We start from the raw sequence: 16,827 nt of genomic DNA, 5'->3' as shown, positions 1-16,827 counted from the left end.
TGTTGGAAAATGTCTGGAGAACGCTTGGATTTGGAAGAGGGTCAGAGAGCGGTATTCAGGATTGCAAAGCAGATAGTGAAAGAGAGGTGCGATGTGATGGGGGTGAGTTGCTTGAAGGATGAAGTGGGACAAATAGTTGTGGACCCAGATGGAATTAAAGGAAGATGGAAGAGATATATGGAAATGCTGTTTAATGCAGAGAATGAATGGGACGGCAACATCGAGAGTAACCCAGTTTTAGGACCGGCAGAGAAGATAACTGAGAAGGAAGTTGAAGCGATAAAAGCAATGGAGAGTAGAAAAGCAGGACCCTCTGGTGTGTGGCTCGTATTGAGTGATAAAGTTATTGGAGCATGAAATGAAGGTATTGGAAAGGGTGTTGGAGAGGAGGATAAGGAAGAAAGTGAAGATTGACGAAATGCAGTTTGGATTTATGCCAGGAAGAGGAACGACAGACGCGCTCTTTATTGTAAGGCAGTTGCAGAAGTACATGGAGAAGAGGAAGAAGTTGTTTCTTGGGTTTGTTGATCTGGAGAAAGCATTCGATCGGGTTCCACGCAAAGTAGTGACATGGGCATTGAGGAAGTTAGGAGTGGAGGAATGGTTGATCAGAGTAGTGATGGCAATGTACGAAAGAGCGCGCACAGCTGTAAGGAAGAAGGATGGGAACAGTGGTGAGTTTGAGGTGAAGGTGGGAGTGCATCAGGGATCGGTACCAAGTCCACCACTATTTGTAGGTGTGATGGAGGTGCTGGCTCAGAACGTAAAGGAGGGTTTACCGTGGGAGTTGTTATATGCAGATGATCTGGTGTTGATTGCGGAAAGTATGGATGGACTGAAGGAAAAGATGAACAAGTGGAAGGAATGTATGGAGACAAAAGGTCTGAAGGTGAATATCGGAAAAACGAAGGTGATGGCAAGTGGTAAAGCATGTGGTGAGGTGGAAAGAACTAGGAAGTGGCCGTGTGCTGTGTTCAGGAAGGGTGTCGGAGTGAACTCCATTCAATGTACAATGTGCGCTGAGTGGGTTCATCAAAAATGTAGTGGTCTGGGAGGGTCATTAACCAGTGTGGCGGCTACATTCAAGTGGAAGGTGTGCACAGAGGGAGCTGCAGATGGAGGAAATATTGAGTTGGATCTTGGAGATGGCGTGAAGCTGGAAGCTGTGAAAACATTTTGCTACCTCGGAGACATGCTGAATGGAGAAGGTGGATCAGACTCGGCGATGGTTGCGAGAGTGAGATGTGCATGGAAGAAGTTTTGGGAACTGAGTGGCGTGCTAACGAGGAGGGGAGTGTCGTTGAAGCTGAAGGGAAAGGTGTATGTCGCATGTGAGAGAAGTGTTATGATTTATGGGAGCAAGACATGGATAATGAACGTAGAGCAGCAACGAAGGCTGGAAATGCGAATGGTTCGGTGGATGAATGGAGTATCGTTGACACACAACAACAACATGCATTTTAAGGCCATTTTCCCTGCTAGAGCAGGGGTTAGGAATAGAAATACAGGAATTAGGAGTACAGAAATTAGGAAATGAGGAAAATTATTAGGATTTTTAGGATTAATTAATTAGGAAATAGAGAAATACAGGAATTAGGAAATACAGGAATTAGTTAGGAAGACAAATGATGAATTGCGAAAGATGATGGGAATAGAGCCTGTGATTGATGCTGTGAAGAGGAACAGGTTGAGATGGTTTGGTCATGTGTTGAGGAAGGATGAAAGTGACTGGTTGAGAAGAGTGATGGAAATGAATGTAGAAGGAAGTAGAGGACGGGGAAGACCGAGAAAGGCTAAAGATGGTGGAAGAAGAAATGTGGGCAAGGGGGTTAACAAGGGGAGATACAGAAAATAGGGCAAAATGGAGAAGATCGTCATGGGGCCCGCAAGGCTAACCCCCGCTCCGGCAGGGAAAATGGCCTTAAAATGCCTGTTGTTGTTTCCTCACTCATTCAGAATATTTTTTTCGTTTGATTGATTAATCAATTCATTTTTTAATTATTCGATTAATGACGAATTTTTTTTCAAGTTAGATTTGGATGAAACAGTGGTGGTTTCGGTATTATATTAGCCAATTGATTAATAATTTAATTTTTTTTACCATTGTTATTTATTTATTTTCATTATTAATCACTCATTTATTTCCTTTCTCATCTGGGCAATATCTCGGGCACCTTTGAGCCAGGATGCTGATATTCGGACACGACAATGACCAAGTGATGTGGCTATAAAGGATATTTTTGATTTATTGATTAATCGTTTATTTTTTTTCGATTAATGATATCTTTCATTAATTTTCAAAAAGTTACAGCTTCGGATGAAACACTGGTGGTTTTGGTGTGCTATTATCCAATTGATTAAGAAATTATTTTTCGATTGTTTTTAATTACGCAATTAATCAATTATTGTACACTCTCCCTCTCAATACCATCTCTGTGTGCGGAGGTATCTCTGGATACGGAGGTATCCCCAGAAGGCGCCCCGGCAATGCCGTGCTGGAGGATGTTTATTTATTTGGCATGGGGGCAGTGTACTTTGAATGTATCTACTTGTTTTTATGCCTCTGCCGACAAAGTTGCCGAAGGCATTATGTTTTTGGGTTGTCCGTACTGGCTAAACCTCTTTTTTCTCAGCAACCATATGTCCGATAGACAAAACTTTCAGGCTAGGAGACATCCATGCAGAATGTTTTTATGATAAATGTGACATCACAGGTCATGTGGTATGGCAGCCATCTTGGACTAAAAGCAAATTATTTATTGGAAACAGCTTAATGGAAAAATTTGAAACTTGGCACATTGTAAAGTACTCCCAATGGGGAACAAAAGCATGATAATGATATAGGTGAAGTGGTATATTAGCCAAAAATGTTTTAATCTAATTGCTTATCCTAAAAATCTGAAATTGCATGCACATGATCTATGACCCATTTGTATTGAAATATTAAATTTATGACGGTTTGGCAGACATTTTGGATTGAAAGAAAATATTAAATAATTATAATCTCTGAAACCGCTCACCCTATCGATGCGAAATTTTACAAATGAAATATCTAACAGCACTGTTGCATATAGTTTGAAAATAGTCATAGGTCACGTGGTTTGGCAGCCATCTTGGATAGAAAAACGAACCTTATCCGATCAACACGAAACTTCACAAACGTGATCCCCTATCCATACATATGCAGAATGATGGCATCTACCGTTGTGGGACTATGCGGAGACATTGGCAACAGTCGCATTGTTCTAGTTTTTAGATTGCATGATAGCAAATGCCACCCGTCACTTCGCTGATGGGAACACTAAGGGAGGGGGAGAGAGAAGAGAAGAGAAGGGAAGGACAGCGGGTGCTAGGAAGGGGGAGGGATGTGAGAACAAGGAAGGGGAGGGGAGTGAAAGCAAAGGTTGTCAGTCAATGCCGGCGGGTCCCACCCCTTCCTCCCACGCATTCACAATTCAATACACATCACACAAGACGTGAAATCACCTCCACCACCAGACAACACCCTTGAACTTCAAGCTTTTAAAATTAAAACTGGTAACAAAAAAGAACACACAAGCATCATAAACATTTACATACCACCAGACACATCGCCCACTGTACCAACCAAATACTCTCCACAACAGAACCTTGTTCCCTCCCAAACACAATTGGAGGAGACTTCAATGCCAAGGATGGCCTGGTACACCCATTGTCAACCAAACTCCAGAGGCCAAACCATTGCCACAACTAAATTCGTTATTTATACTTAACAATACCCAAACACACACACTCGCAATAAAAAAAAAAATTTTTTTTTTTTTTTTTGTGGGGGCCTAAACACTTGCCTACACCCACTAAGGAATGGAGTCAGAGGTCATTTAATATTACCTTTCTCATGGACACAAAAGCTTAGGCACTCTAGTGATTAAAAAAAAGAAAAAATTTATATATAATTTTATTTCTTCAAAAAATTATCATTTCACCTATAGCACTCACACTGATCAACCTCTAAGTTTGACGAAGATCCGTTCGGCCATCTGAGAAAAATGGCGACAGACATATCTTTCATAGTACAGACAACAAATACCACCCGTCACCTCACTGATGGGAATATTGGGAGGGGGTGAGAGGAGGGGGGTAGTAAGACAAGTTGGCATTTGCAATTTTGCCACGTTTGCCCATACACCAACCTACCTCTTTTTTTTTTCATCACAAACCTTCCTGAGTTCCCCGAGTCTACCCTGTTCGTTTCATTATAAATAATTAAATAACCACCTTTAGAGGCCATTTTTCCCCGCAAAGCGGGGGTTGGCCTTTTTTGGGAACCGTGGTTGTTGTTGTTGTTTTTCGGTCCCCTTTTTTTTTGAAGCAATGTTTTGCGGCCGGATGCCCTTCCTGACGCCAACCCTTTTTGCCGCCTTTAACGACAAACAGAGAATTACCAGTGAACTGGTACTCAATTAGCCGACCTCGGAAGGATGACAGGCTGAGTCAACCCCCCTGGCGTTAATTCAGCGATTGACCGGGATTCGAACCCAGGATCCTAGGATCCTAAGCCGGCACCCTAGCCGCAAGCCCAACACCAGGGTTAGGGTGCAGCATACACCAGCAGCATACACCTTTCCCTTCAGCTTCAACGACACTCGTTTCATTGAAGTCCGTTAATCCATTCTCAAGTTAACATGACAAAATAGAGACAGACACAGCTCATTTTATAATATAGATTTAAAATTGCACTCTGGCATCTTTGCAACAATAACAACAGGCATTTTAAGGCCATTTTCCCTGCAAGAGCGGGGGTTAGCCTTGCGGTCCCCATGACAATCTTCTCCATTTTGCCCTATTTTCTGCATCTCCCCTTGTTTAACCCCCTTGCCCGCATTTTTTCTTCGACCATCTTTAGCCAAGTCTTTCTCGGTCTTCCCCGTCCTCTACTTCCTTCTACATTCATTTCCATCACTCTTCTCAACCAGTCACTTTAATCCTTCCTCAACACATGACCAAACCATCTCAAACTGTTTCTCTTCACAGCATCCATCACAGGCTCTACTTTTCCCATCATCTTTCGCAATTCATCATTTGTCTTCCTCTCTCTCAATGATACTCCACACATCCACCGAACCATTTGCATTTCCACCCTTTCCAGCCTTCGTTGCTGCTCTACATTCATTACCCATGTCTCGCTTCCATAAATCATAACACTTCTCACACATGCAGCATACACCTTTCCCTTCAGCTTCAACGACACTCCCCTCCTCATCAGCACGCCACTCAGTTCCCGAAACTTCTTCCATGCACATCTCACTCGAGCAACCGTTGCCGAGTCTGATCCACCTTCTCCATTCAGCATGTCTCCGAGGTAACAAAATGTTTTCACACCTTCCAGCTTCACGCCGTTTCCAAGATCCAACTCAACATTTCCTCCATCTACAGCTCCCTCTGTGCACACCTTAGGCTGCTGGGCCATAGAAGTTCACGGTTCACGTTTCACGTGAACAATCGGACCCTGGGCCATAGGATTTCACGCTTGGCTGTTCACGTGTTGCGCGCCAGTTCTGCTTTGGCCGAGTAACCGTCAACATGGACTCTTCGGATGAAGAAGATTGCCTCATTCTGCTTCTACTAAGACTGAGGAAGAGAAAAAGGCACAGAATTTGGAGCCGAGAGCACTTCCTTCTGAGAGAAACCCGTGGTGAATTCCACCGAACATTCCGTTATCTGCTTGACAATCCCGATGAAGAACTGTTTTTCAATTATAACAGGATGTCATACAGGACTTACGATGCCTTGAAGACCCTCGTCCTGGAACATCTACAGCCAGGTCAAACAAACTGGAGAAAATCGATCGAAGCAGAACAAAAGCTCATCATTACTCTCAGGTTGGTACCTATTAATTTGGATAATGTGGTGTTGGTCGTGATGATCTAGGCTAGGGTAATTTGTCTAGTAGTCTAGCGAGTCTAATGTCAGTCTAATGTCAGAAATTTGCCCGGATGTCAGTCTAAAAATAATCAGGTCGACCGAGATCTCCGTTTTCACGCATAGAAAAAGTGTGCATGTTCATTCCGCCTTTCACGCGTGAAACGTGACACGTGAAACATGAAAGGCGTTCTATGGCCCAGAGCAAGTCATACTACGTTTGTCCACTTTTCTTTACACGCGTGAACCGTGAAACGTGAACCGTGAACTTCTATGGCCCAGCAGCCTAACACTTGAATGTAGCTGCCACACTGGTTAATGACCCTCTCAAACCACTACATTTTTGATGAACCCACTCAGCGCACATTGTACATTGAATGGAGTTCACTCCGACACCCTTCCTGCACACAGCACAGGGCCACGTCCCAGTTCTTTCCACCTCACCACATGCTTTCCCACTTGCCATCACCTTCGTTTTTCCGATATTCACCTTCAGACCTTTTGTCTCCATACATTCCTTCCACTTGTTCATCTTCTCCTTCAGTCCATCCATACTTTCTGCAATCAACACCAGATCATCTGCATACAACTCCCACGGTAAACCCTCCTTTATGTTCCGAGCCAGCACCTCCATCACAGCTACAAATAGTAGTGGACTTAGTACCGACCCCTGATGCACTCCCACTTTCACCTCAAACTCACCACTGTTCCCGTCCTTCGTCCTTACAGCTGTGCGCGCTCTTTTGTACATTGCTATCACTACTCTGATCAACCATTCCTCCACTCCTAACTTCCTCAATGCCCATGTCGCTACTTCACATGGAACCCTATCAAATGCTTTCTCCAGATCAACAAACCCAAGAAACAACTTCTTCCTCTTCTCCATGTACTTCTCCTGCAACTGCCTCACAATAAAAAGCGCGTCTGTCGTTCCTCTTCCTGGCATAAATCCAAACTGCATTTCGTCAATCTTCACTTTCTTCCTTATCCTCCGCTCCATCACCCTTTCCAATACCTTCATTCCATGCTTAACTTTATCAATAACTCAACTCAATAACTCAATAATAATAACTCAATAACTCAACTTTATCAATAATAATAACTTTTTAAATAACTTTATCTTTATCAATAACAATCCAATAACTTTATCGCTCGATACGAGCCACAGTCCAGAGGGTCACCTTTCCCCTTGTATAGAGGGACGAGGGTACTCAGTTCCCAATCCACTGGAATGCGGCCTTCTTTCACCAACAGATTGCAGATCTCTGTCATTCTCTTCACACCCCAATTTCCCGCTGCCTTCAACATATCTCCCACAACTCCCGTCGGCCCTCCCGCTTTTCTACTCTTCATTGCTTTTATCGCTTCCTCAACTTCCTTCTCAGTTATCTTCTCTACCGGTCCTAAAACTAGGTTACTCTCTATGTTTCCATCCCATTCATTCTCCGCATTCAACAGTATTTCCATATCTCTTCCATCTTCCTTCAATTCCATCTGGGTCCACAACGATTTGTCCCACTTCATCCTTCAAGCAACTCACCCCCATCACATCACACCTCTTTCGCTATCTGCTTTGCAATCCTGAATACCGCTCTCTGACCCTCTTCCAAATCCAAGCGTTCTCCGAACATTTTCCTACATGCCTCCTACGCCTTTGCTATATTTCTTTGCAGCCTTCTTGGCTGCCTTATAACTTTCATGCTCTGCCTTTTCTGCCCCCATACCCTTCGCCTTCTGCCACTCCTTGAACTTCTTCCTCTTCTTGTCAATCTTCTTTCCAACTTCATCATCCCACCACCATGTTTCCGAGTGCCTCGGTGGTCCCTTTGTCCATCCACATACCTCACCAACGGCTCCCAACAGACTATCTTTCATTGACATCCAAGCATCATGTAAACGGAACGCAAATTGTCATTTACAGATTTTCCGAAAGCTTTTCTCTTGTAAGTGGTCATCCATGATTGTAGTGAGTGTAACACTTTTTTTTAAGTGATCCACAAAAAATTGGTTAATACCTGAGGAAATTTTATTTGGATGCAGGTATAATGTATGAGAGAAATAAACAGTACGTTATGGCAGTAAGCAGATTTCCTCTTGTATACAGTGGTCATTTTTTTTTCTTAATTGAAATTTATGCCTTTGCTATTTTATTATAATTTCACGCTTCCCTTTTGAAAAAAAAAAGAATTTGCTTCAAGTTGAAGCAACATCGACCGATACGCCAAAATTATACTGATTAGCCAGTTTGAAGCTATAGATGGGGCTGTTTGAGAAACATTAATTGAGGGAATCTCCAGGCAGATAAATCAACCTGGAGAGCTTTTTCGGCATATTAAAGAAAAGTTAGTGTTTGAATATATAATATAACAAGAAAAAATAGCTTGAATTTGCAACCCAAAATTCCGTGCAAAACAAAGCGAAAAGCGTTTTCTCGATGTGCACCATAGGTATGTTCCTTTTGCGAGTTCCAAGATGGCCGTGCGACAGCTTCACGGTTGTGTACACGTTAATGGGCCACCTCCTGCACTACTATGAATTTAAATCCTCAAAAAGTGCCATGAGGTTGTAGAATGTGCAACGAGCAATGTTGGTAACAGCGATCTCATGTTGTTACAGCTGTGCCAGGAGTTGGCCGAAGAAGTCGACGTCATCCGAAGCGAATACTGGATGTACATTTCTCGTTCACTCCTGCAACGATTCGATCCCAACGGTCCACCTCCCGCAAAGGATCCATCTCCGGCATGCCATCCTGCAGTGCCTCTCACAGTGGACTCACCCATTGAGGCTTGAGCACGACTCGCCTCCTGGGCATTCCGACAGCTTCACCGTGTGAGGCTTCGTTAGATTCTATAGCTGGAAGTGATTTTGTTTCCTCTGTTTGCTAGTCAATGATGTTTGAAGTTGTTTGTACCAATTGGTTGCCATGTGTTCAGCTTGTTGTTACTATTCTCCCTTAAACAGTCGGAGGGGTACTCGACACCATGACGTCTGTGCGCTCGTTTGTTCACGCATCCATGACTAACACTTTATTGCAGGAAAGTATGACTTGGCTGTACAATGTTTTCTTTACAAGAACTTCTCTGCAATTTTTTTTTTTTACTGTACAACTTCAAAAAGTACCACTCACTCGTCTGCAAAAATGGAGGGTTTCTTTTCGTGCATAAGCGTGCATGAACACGTAAGCACACTCACACTCTGCAGGCACAGGCCTTAGCCGACGCAACACTAAAATGTAAATGTCAGCACTTATTAACAGCTCTATACAAGTTGCAAACCAGGATGGTAAATCTAACACAAGCTTCGTGACGTATCATCCTTTCACAATCGCATCCGAGTTCGAAGCATTGCACCGCAGTAAACTTTCAGCACAGTTTTGCTGTAATGTACAATTCTTGCAGCAATTCAAAATTAAAACGGTTGCATTTAAAAAGCAATTTTTAAATGTCATTTTGAATATATGCATTTTAAACAAAGTGCCAAGATTCAACAATAGGCTCGTTGCTCTAATCATGATGACTGCATGAACCAACCTAATGCTCTTTGCAAGCCCGGAACACCCGACTGCAAGACGTGATCTCGATGCCCATGGGGCATCTTGTTGGGTCGTGCCATCTCCTCCACCAAAGTGGGTTAAAAAAGTCTCGATCGAATATCATGTTTAACACTAAATGATCTGATGTAATTATTTTCCTCTCCAATCTTTCATTGCTTGTTTTGCCTGCATTGGGAAAACAAAAATCCTGCATCGGAAGGTTCAAAGACCATCTTGAACCGGAATTCCTTTCTTCCCGTTCGCAGGTTAATCTGTCCGTTCACAAGGTGCTTTCTGCGTGATGTTTCACAAATGCAACAGCTGCGAGTTCTTTGCAAAATTCCTCGAGCACGATCACCCCCTCTAATAAAGTGAGGTGATCGATTCTGTAAGCAAATGCCACAAATGCGGTCAGGTGGAACGACATTAAACATCCCGACCATGAGTGTAATACATGGAGTACGGCTTTTGTGTACCTACATCAATGCAAAACAGCCTGTTATACTTTGATCAGACTTCCACGTTCATTCCTTTGTGTGAATGTTAAGCATGGAAAGAAAGCAAGCGTCGCTTTTAAATTTAACTTTCAAAAACTTACAAAGAGGTGTCGGGATCCAAGCCAACCAGTCGCCTTCGCACCATCAACAGCCTGCTGTTAAACTCTGGAATCCTTTGTATTCTCACCATCAAATCTCCAACTACCTACAAGGTGGGATTTTAACAATTCACATTATCCATGTGCTTTGCATTCCTCTGCCATCCCAGTATTCTGTTCCAAGAAGGAATTGTCCAAACACAATAAGAACGACTGACTGCAGCCGATGAGCTTATGATTTGCAAATGCAAGTTTATATTGCTGAACGAGATGTGGGGGGTAAAAAAGTTGATCGAAAGGGGTTTTTTGAATTTGTGGGAGAATTTGATAAGCTTTGAGTAAATGCATTTGCACACAGGCACAAACAGGGAAGACAGGTGCAGAATGAAATTCTGGAAGAAGATAATTTAAAGCAATTCTCACTGGCATTGCATATTTTAAGTTATTTTTCACAAAATGTTGTGACAAAAAGTTTTTGTGAAGTTATTTTCACAACAATTTTCTTTGTTTATGGTTCAAGGAAAGACAGACCCAACAGCAGAAAATGATGAGGCCTTGAAATTATATTTAAAATTATGTACTTCCTCAGGAGTCTCAATATTACGTCACAATGTGGGGTGTAAAGAGTTAAAATAAGTGAGGAGAAAGATTTTTAGGAGGAGGGCGGTTGCAGAGATTTGGAAACGGGAAGCAAAAAACTGTCGGTAGATGTAAGGGAAGGGAGCCAAAACATTGGTTGAGAAAATTAATCTCATTTTTTCCACCAATGCAGACCAAATCAAGTCATAGAATTTTCCATCATTAGCCAATAAATAGCCCTGAAGAACAAGCTACTTGGTTTATGCAACACTGACAAAACGATGCTGCTTTCTGTTGCAAATTGACACAATTGCACAATAAATGTTACCCAATGAGCAAGCTCGCAATTTAAAAGCCAACAGGACAAGAAGGAATTCCAAAGAGAGAGACTGAGCATACTACAAAAACCGACTGGAGAGGGAACAATTAAAACCCGACGGGAGACCGAGCATTTCAAGACCCGACATATACGGGAAACCGAGCAATTTAAAGCTGTGGTGTAAACAGAGCAATTTAAAGCCCAAGTATAAACCGAGCAATTTAAAGGTGGAATGGAAAACTAGCAGTTTAAAGATGGAGTGTAAACCGAGCAATTCAAAACCCACCGGAAAGTGAGCAAGTTAAGGCCGAGAAAAATATATTTCCGGTCTCTGGTCAGCGCGCACGTCGATTTTGACCCTGCGCATCAACAATTTTTTTATTTTAAATAATTTCCAACGGTACCGACAACAGCGCGCGCCTGTTGTTGCCGGGCCGGCGCGCTATCTCGGGAAATACGGGTCTGAGGGTCGCCATTGGTATTGACGTTAGCGCACGGTTCTCCCCTACAAAACTACGTTTAGTTTGTCCAAATCCAACCAGCCGTTCCAAGGATATGAGTAGTTTTGTGTGCCGTGACGTCATGAATCCAATCGGCTGGATAGTCATTTATTGAAACGAAGACGTTCTTTGTCGGGTTCGTGTGAAGCAACCAGAGGACCTAGAGAGCTGAGAGTGGTCTCGTTAGTTAGGCGTGGATCCTACCTCGTCTGTCATGAAGTTGTAAGTGTGTGATAATCTGGTGGACTGGGAGAAGAGATCGTGGGAGACCATCGCAATGGATTCAAGTGCTTCCACGTTCGCCGTTTAGCCCAGCTGCGCATGTGCCGATTTGAATAACACCATACAGCCCATCTGCGCATCCACGGCTTTGATACACATGCAGCGTCATCCCATACACGAAGATTGGTCCAGGGGTGTCATTTGCGCATGCGTGGTTTTTTTCAGCATTCATATGCTTCAGCAATCGCCTGTTAGACCACTTGCGCATGCGCAGTGTTGACGTGATCGACGCATTGGAATGTTTGACAGTACGGCGAGGTGATGTCGAGAACGAAATGGCAGTCTATAATATGCTTGAAGAACTTAATGATTTTCAGAATAAATACATTTTAAAATAACAAGCTTGTGTTCATTATTTACAAAAAGGCCAACCTGTCCCATTGGCTGTCTTTAATTTCTCTCTGGACGGCGCACCGGCAGTGAGGAGGACCGCAAGGCATGAGGACACAAAAAACAACACCTTTATATGTGCAATCCATGCTTTTCAAAAAAAACCAAAAAATAAAAAAAAGCCGCATCGCCGCATCAATTCTGGAACTTTGGTCTGACCAGAGACCAGCAATATATTTTTTTCGGCCTAAAGCCAGAGTGTATATAATATCCCCGTCTGACTGAAAAAGCAACTCTTTTTGGTTTTCTTTTCTCTAATTCCACACTGGATGACGCTAACATTCCATCTCCCTCTGATGTACCCTTTACCAATTTTGTCCCTCCCTATAATCTCTTTTCATGCAGTCAAAAAAGTACTCCTCTCTTTTGGACACAAGCAAGGCATATGGACAAGACGGCATTCCATCTCACGTCTTGGAGTGTGCCTCAGAACTTGCTCCTGTGCTTGCTCGTTTGTTTAGTTTTTGTTAAAAAACCCAAGCTTTTCCTTCACCTGGAAACATGCCTTAGTAAAGCCTATTTTAAAGAAGGGTGCTCGTTCAAACCTTTCCAACTACCGTCCTATTGCTCTGACTTCTACTATTTCCAAAGTCTTTGAATGTCTTCTCAATAACCATTTCCTCAAGCATTTTGAATCCCAGTCTTCTATCTGACCATCAATATGGCTTTCGCAAAGCAAGATCTTCCGGTGATATCCTTTCTTACATTACGAATGTCTGGGCCTCTTCTCTGAGAGATTTTGGGGAATCCTTTGTTGTAGGCCTTGATATCTCAAAAGCTTTTGACAGAGTTTGGCATCGGGGTCTGATAGCTTCAGCTTCCCTCTTTCGGCTTTCCTCCTTCACTCTGCTCTCTCATGTTGAGCTTTCTCTCCGACCGATCTATCTCCGTAATTGTTGACGATTCAACATCTCCCTCCCCTATCAACAGCGGTGTTCCTCAGGGTTCTGTCCTGTCTCCAACACTCTTCCTTATTTTTATCAATGACCTACTTTATTCTTCAAATAACCAAATGAGTATAAACCGAGCAATTCAAAACCAGACCAGAAACAGAGTGTGTAATTCTGCATGCCCATAATTCTGCTGAAATCCAACATCAAAAAGAGACCATACCCGGACGATGACTGAGAAGAGTGAGCGGCAGCCGGAAGCCAGGTTGACGTATGGGTCGAGGACGAACTCGTGCAAGTGAGGGTGTGGAAACAACGCAAGTTTGGAGAGCACAGATGTGATCTGCAGGTTTACGTCATAAGGCTGCAACGGAAAACAGAGGCTTCGGCTTACATGACTCACTGACTTGAGGAAAAGTAACTCACTGACTCGTCTTTCCCTCGTGGTCCCCATGTGCTGTCTTTGTCTTTCCCTCGTGGTCCCACTGTACTGTCTTTGTCTTTCCCTCGCGGTCCCCCTGTACTGTCTTTGTCTTTCCCTCGCGGTCCCCATGTACTGTCTTTGTCTTTCCCTCGCGGTCCCCATGTGCTGTCTTTGTCTTTCCCTCGCGGTCCCCATGTGCTGATTTTGTCTTTCCCTCGCGGTCCCCATGTACTGTCTTTGTCTTTCCCTCGCGGTCCCCATGTGCTGTCTTTGTCTTTCCCTCGCGGTCCCCATGTGCTGATTTTGTCTTTCCCTCGCGGTCCCCATGTACTGTCTTTGTCTTTCCCTCGCGGTCCCCATGTGCTGTCTTTGTCTTTCCCTCGTGGTCCCCATGTGCTGTCTTTGTCTTTCCCTCGTGGTCCCCATGTGCTGTCTTTTTGTGTTTCCCTCGTGGTCCCACTGTACTGTCTGTCTTTCCCTCGTGGTCCCCATGTGCTGTCTTTCCCTCGCGATCCCACTGTACTGTCTGTCTTTCCCTCGTGGTCCCCATGTGCTGTCTTTCCCTCGCGGTCCCACTGTACTGTCTTTGTCTTTCCCTCGTGGTCCCCATGTGCTGTCTTTCCCTCGCGGTCCCACTGTACTGTCTTTGTCTTTCCCTCGTGGTCCCCATGTGCTGTCTTTGTCTTTCCCTCGTGGTCCCCATGTGCTGTCTTTTTGTGTTTCCCTCGCGGTCCCACTGTGCTGTCTTTGTCTTTCCCTCGTGGTCCCCATGTGCTGTCTTTTTGTGTTTCCCTCGTGGTCCCACTGTACTGTCTTTGTCTTTCCCTCGTGGTCCCCATGTGCTGTCTTTCCCTCGCGGTCCCACTGTACTGTCTTTGTCTTTCCCTCGTGGTCCCCATGTGCTGTCTTTCCCTCGCGGTCCCACTGTACTGTCTTTGTCTTTCCCTCGTGGTCCCCATGTGCTGTCTTTCCCTCGCGGTCCCACTGTACTGTCTTTGTCTTTCCCTCGTGGTCCCCATGTGCTGTCTTTCCCTCGCGGTCCCACTGTACTGTCTTTGTCTTTCCCTCGTGGTCCCCATGTGCTGTCTTTCCCTCGCGGTCCCACTGTACTGTCTTTGTCTTTCCCTCGTGGTCCCCATGTGCTGTCTTTCCCTCGCGGTTGTCAGCTCTTTCACGAGCCTCGATTCAGTATAGAAAAAAAAAAAAAAAAAAAAAAAAAAAAAAAAACTTCTGCAATCACTTATGGGATGGAGACTTCGGCTTGTCCAACTTGTGTAAAAATTTAAAGCATTCAGCACCATTTTGTAATAAGTTATAAAATACAGTACTTAACAATCCTGAGTAAAACTTGTCCACATTGAATACCTGGTAAGTTATATGTACCTTTGTTAGATTTGTATGAAAATATGTAAATGTAATTTTGTATTAGCACTGTTTAAAAACTTTTTAATCCATCATTAAACATCATCTTTTGTATTAATCCATCATTGTCTTTTCTTTAATTCATCACCTCCCCCCTCCCCCCCCCCCCCCATCCCAAACCATGATATTTTCTACCTCCGTTACACCCCACCTAACCTTCCAATTTTCCTTCCTGAGTTTCCTTCTATATACATCTTATCCACCCCATACATCCTCCCCTACACCTCATTCTTCCTCACCCATTATTTGTCCATGTCTCCCTCCATTTTGTCCTTCAATCTGCTTTATCCCTGCGCATCGTAAGAGGCGACCAAGGGTTGGCGTCAGGAAGGGCATCCGGCCATAAAAACATTGCCTCAAACAGGGAACCATGATTGTCATGGGGCCCGCAAGGCTAACCCCCGCTCTAGCGGGGAAAATGGCCTTAAAACGATCATTCATTCATTCATTCAATCTGCTGTTGCCACCCCTCTCCCCCACCCCCTCTCTCTACTGCCCCTTTTGTTATATTGCATCCTGGTCCATTCAGTGTTCTAGCTCTTCCACAAGCCTAGACTAGATTCTGTATTGGAAAAAAAAGAAGAAAATGTATTGCACTTCAGGTCCAATCACAGCAGTGAACATTTGGCATACCTCCTGTACTAACTTTATTTTCCATTGGTCTTGTGCCTCCAATGACGAAGTCGCCGGAGGCATGTTTTCAGGTTATCCGTCCGATACATCAACCTCAAACATGGTTATTTTTCGTGTAAAGCCACGGTGGTGATTGATCGAGAGGATCCTTTAACCCATAAAGTGCTGGATTTACTGGTTAGAAATGCTTTTTTGTCATCGGCTTTTCTCCACCAACTAGAAGCAAGCTTTCATAAGTTATCCAGGTATTATACATTAATTGTAAGAAAGGTTCTTTGGGTTGATGTCAGTTTAAACTCACTTGCTGCAATTACGTGTCGGCCCGACACACCTTATGGGTTAAAACCTAAACACCCTGGCATGCCGATGAAAAATAATGGTATAGCTCCACGTGTTCACAGTATGAATAGCTAGACAGGTGCAATGGTTGTTGTATATAGTTCTCTCAAACAGGCTCGAGGCACGGAGACAGCCATTCGATCTCTCACAAGTGACCCGCATATTCCCCATATCCCAGATAGTGTACCCCACCTTCTTGAAGCCAGGGCCACAAGAGAGTTGGAGAGAAACAGACAGAGGGGTGAGTGGGCCAGTCCACAGGGACTGATCAGCACTCTGACCATGGCCACGTTGCCCTGATGAATAGGTGCAATGGTTTAAAGGTAAAATCTGAAACCTACCTGTCCCATGGACAGGCTGGAAAAACAAATGATAGTTAGCCCTGGGTTGTTGCAAGGCATTTCCATGATCCTAATGTTGGTACATATTTTTCTTAATCATATTGTACGAATCTCTCATAATTTCTCGATGTAAAATATAGGTAGGGATAAAGCAGTCCAAGCGTAACTTACTTACAAGTATCCCTCCATTTCAAATAAGCCTATTGGTTCACCTGGTCGAGAATCCTTGACATGCGGTCGAAAAGGACTTTAAAAAGATGTCCCTCGAAGAACGGTGCTTCAAGATTACACCTCTCCACGGGCGTGGGCTTCGCTGGCCAATCCCACGTCGTACAAGCCGTGCAGCAGTCTCGGAACTGTTTACAAAGACGAGTTTATGGAAACGAACAGCTATTGACAATTCGAAATGATCTTTTAAAATCTCCACAATAACAAATAAGAGATGAATTGGTACATTTTACATTGCCAATTTTTAAGCTGATAATGGATTATTTTGATAAACGATTCAAAGGGGTTCCTGGCCTACGTAAATTAGTTTGAGCTTTCAATAGTTACCAGAAAAAAAAAGAAGCAGATATTAATTGGTCAATGTGAATTTTCAGGGTTACTGTATGTAATGCTTATGTTAGTGCACATCGTGCAGCACGCCGATTAAGATGAGTAACCAAACAAACATGCAG

At 43.7% G+C, this 16,827-nt stretch overlaps 2 protein-coding genes and 1 long non-coding RNA gene across 6 annotated transcripts in view; 2 read left to right on the top strand and 1 right to left on the bottom strand.

Annotated features, from left to right (window-relative positions):
- The window catches only part of FNTA (farnesyltransferase, CAAX box, subunit alpha), a 49,593-nt gene extending 40,715 nt beyond the window's left edge, over positions 1–8,878 (top strand). The window contains exon 9 of the mRNA XM_068111163.2: positions 8,518–8,878. Coding sequence (XP_067967264.2) covers positions 8,518–8,691 — 174 coding nt within the window. The 3' untranslated portion in view covers positions 8,692–8,878. The remainder of the gene's footprint in view (positions 1–8,517) is intronic.
- LOC144891281 (uncharacterized) overlaps positions 1–16,827 on the top strand; it is a 426,767-nt gene that overhangs the window by 246,120 nt on the left and 163,820 nt on the right. The gene's annotated exons all lie outside the window — the stretch shown is intronic.
- The window catches only part of FHIP2A (FHF complex subunit HOOK interacting protein 2A), a 35,409-nt gene continuing 21,248 nt past the window's right edge, over positions 2,667–16,827 (bottom strand). For 2 of the 4 annotated variants that reach the window (XM_078773792.1, XM_068111160.2), the window contains exons 14-17: positions 16,360–16,503; positions 13,212–13,352; positions 10,032–10,135; positions 2,667–3,349 (exon numbers count right to left, since the gene is read on the bottom strand). In XM_078773792.1, the coding sequence (XP_078629918.1) occupies positions 3,253–3,349; positions 10,032–10,135; positions 13,212–13,352; positions 16,360–16,503 (486 nt within the window). In that variant the 3' untranslated portion in view covers positions 2,667–3,252. Of the gene's footprint in view, positions 3,350–8,896; positions 9,820–10,031; positions 10,136–13,211; positions 13,353–16,359; positions 16,504–16,827 lie in introns of those variants that run through there. The other 2 variants (XM_068111158.2, XM_068111159.2) reach the window with 1 other exon arrangement.

Source organism: Myxine glutinosa, chromosome 3 (genome assembly GCF_964187855.1).
Source record: "Myxine glutinosa chromosome 3, kmMyxGlut1.1, whole genome shotgun sequence".
Taxonomy (NCBI): domain Eukaryota; kingdom Metazoa; phylum Chordata; class Myxini; order Myxiniformes; family Myxinidae; genus Myxine; species Myxine glutinosa.
The sequence above is the reverse complement of the archived record's forward strand: the minus strand, read 5'-3'. Positions and strand labels throughout refer to the sequence as shown.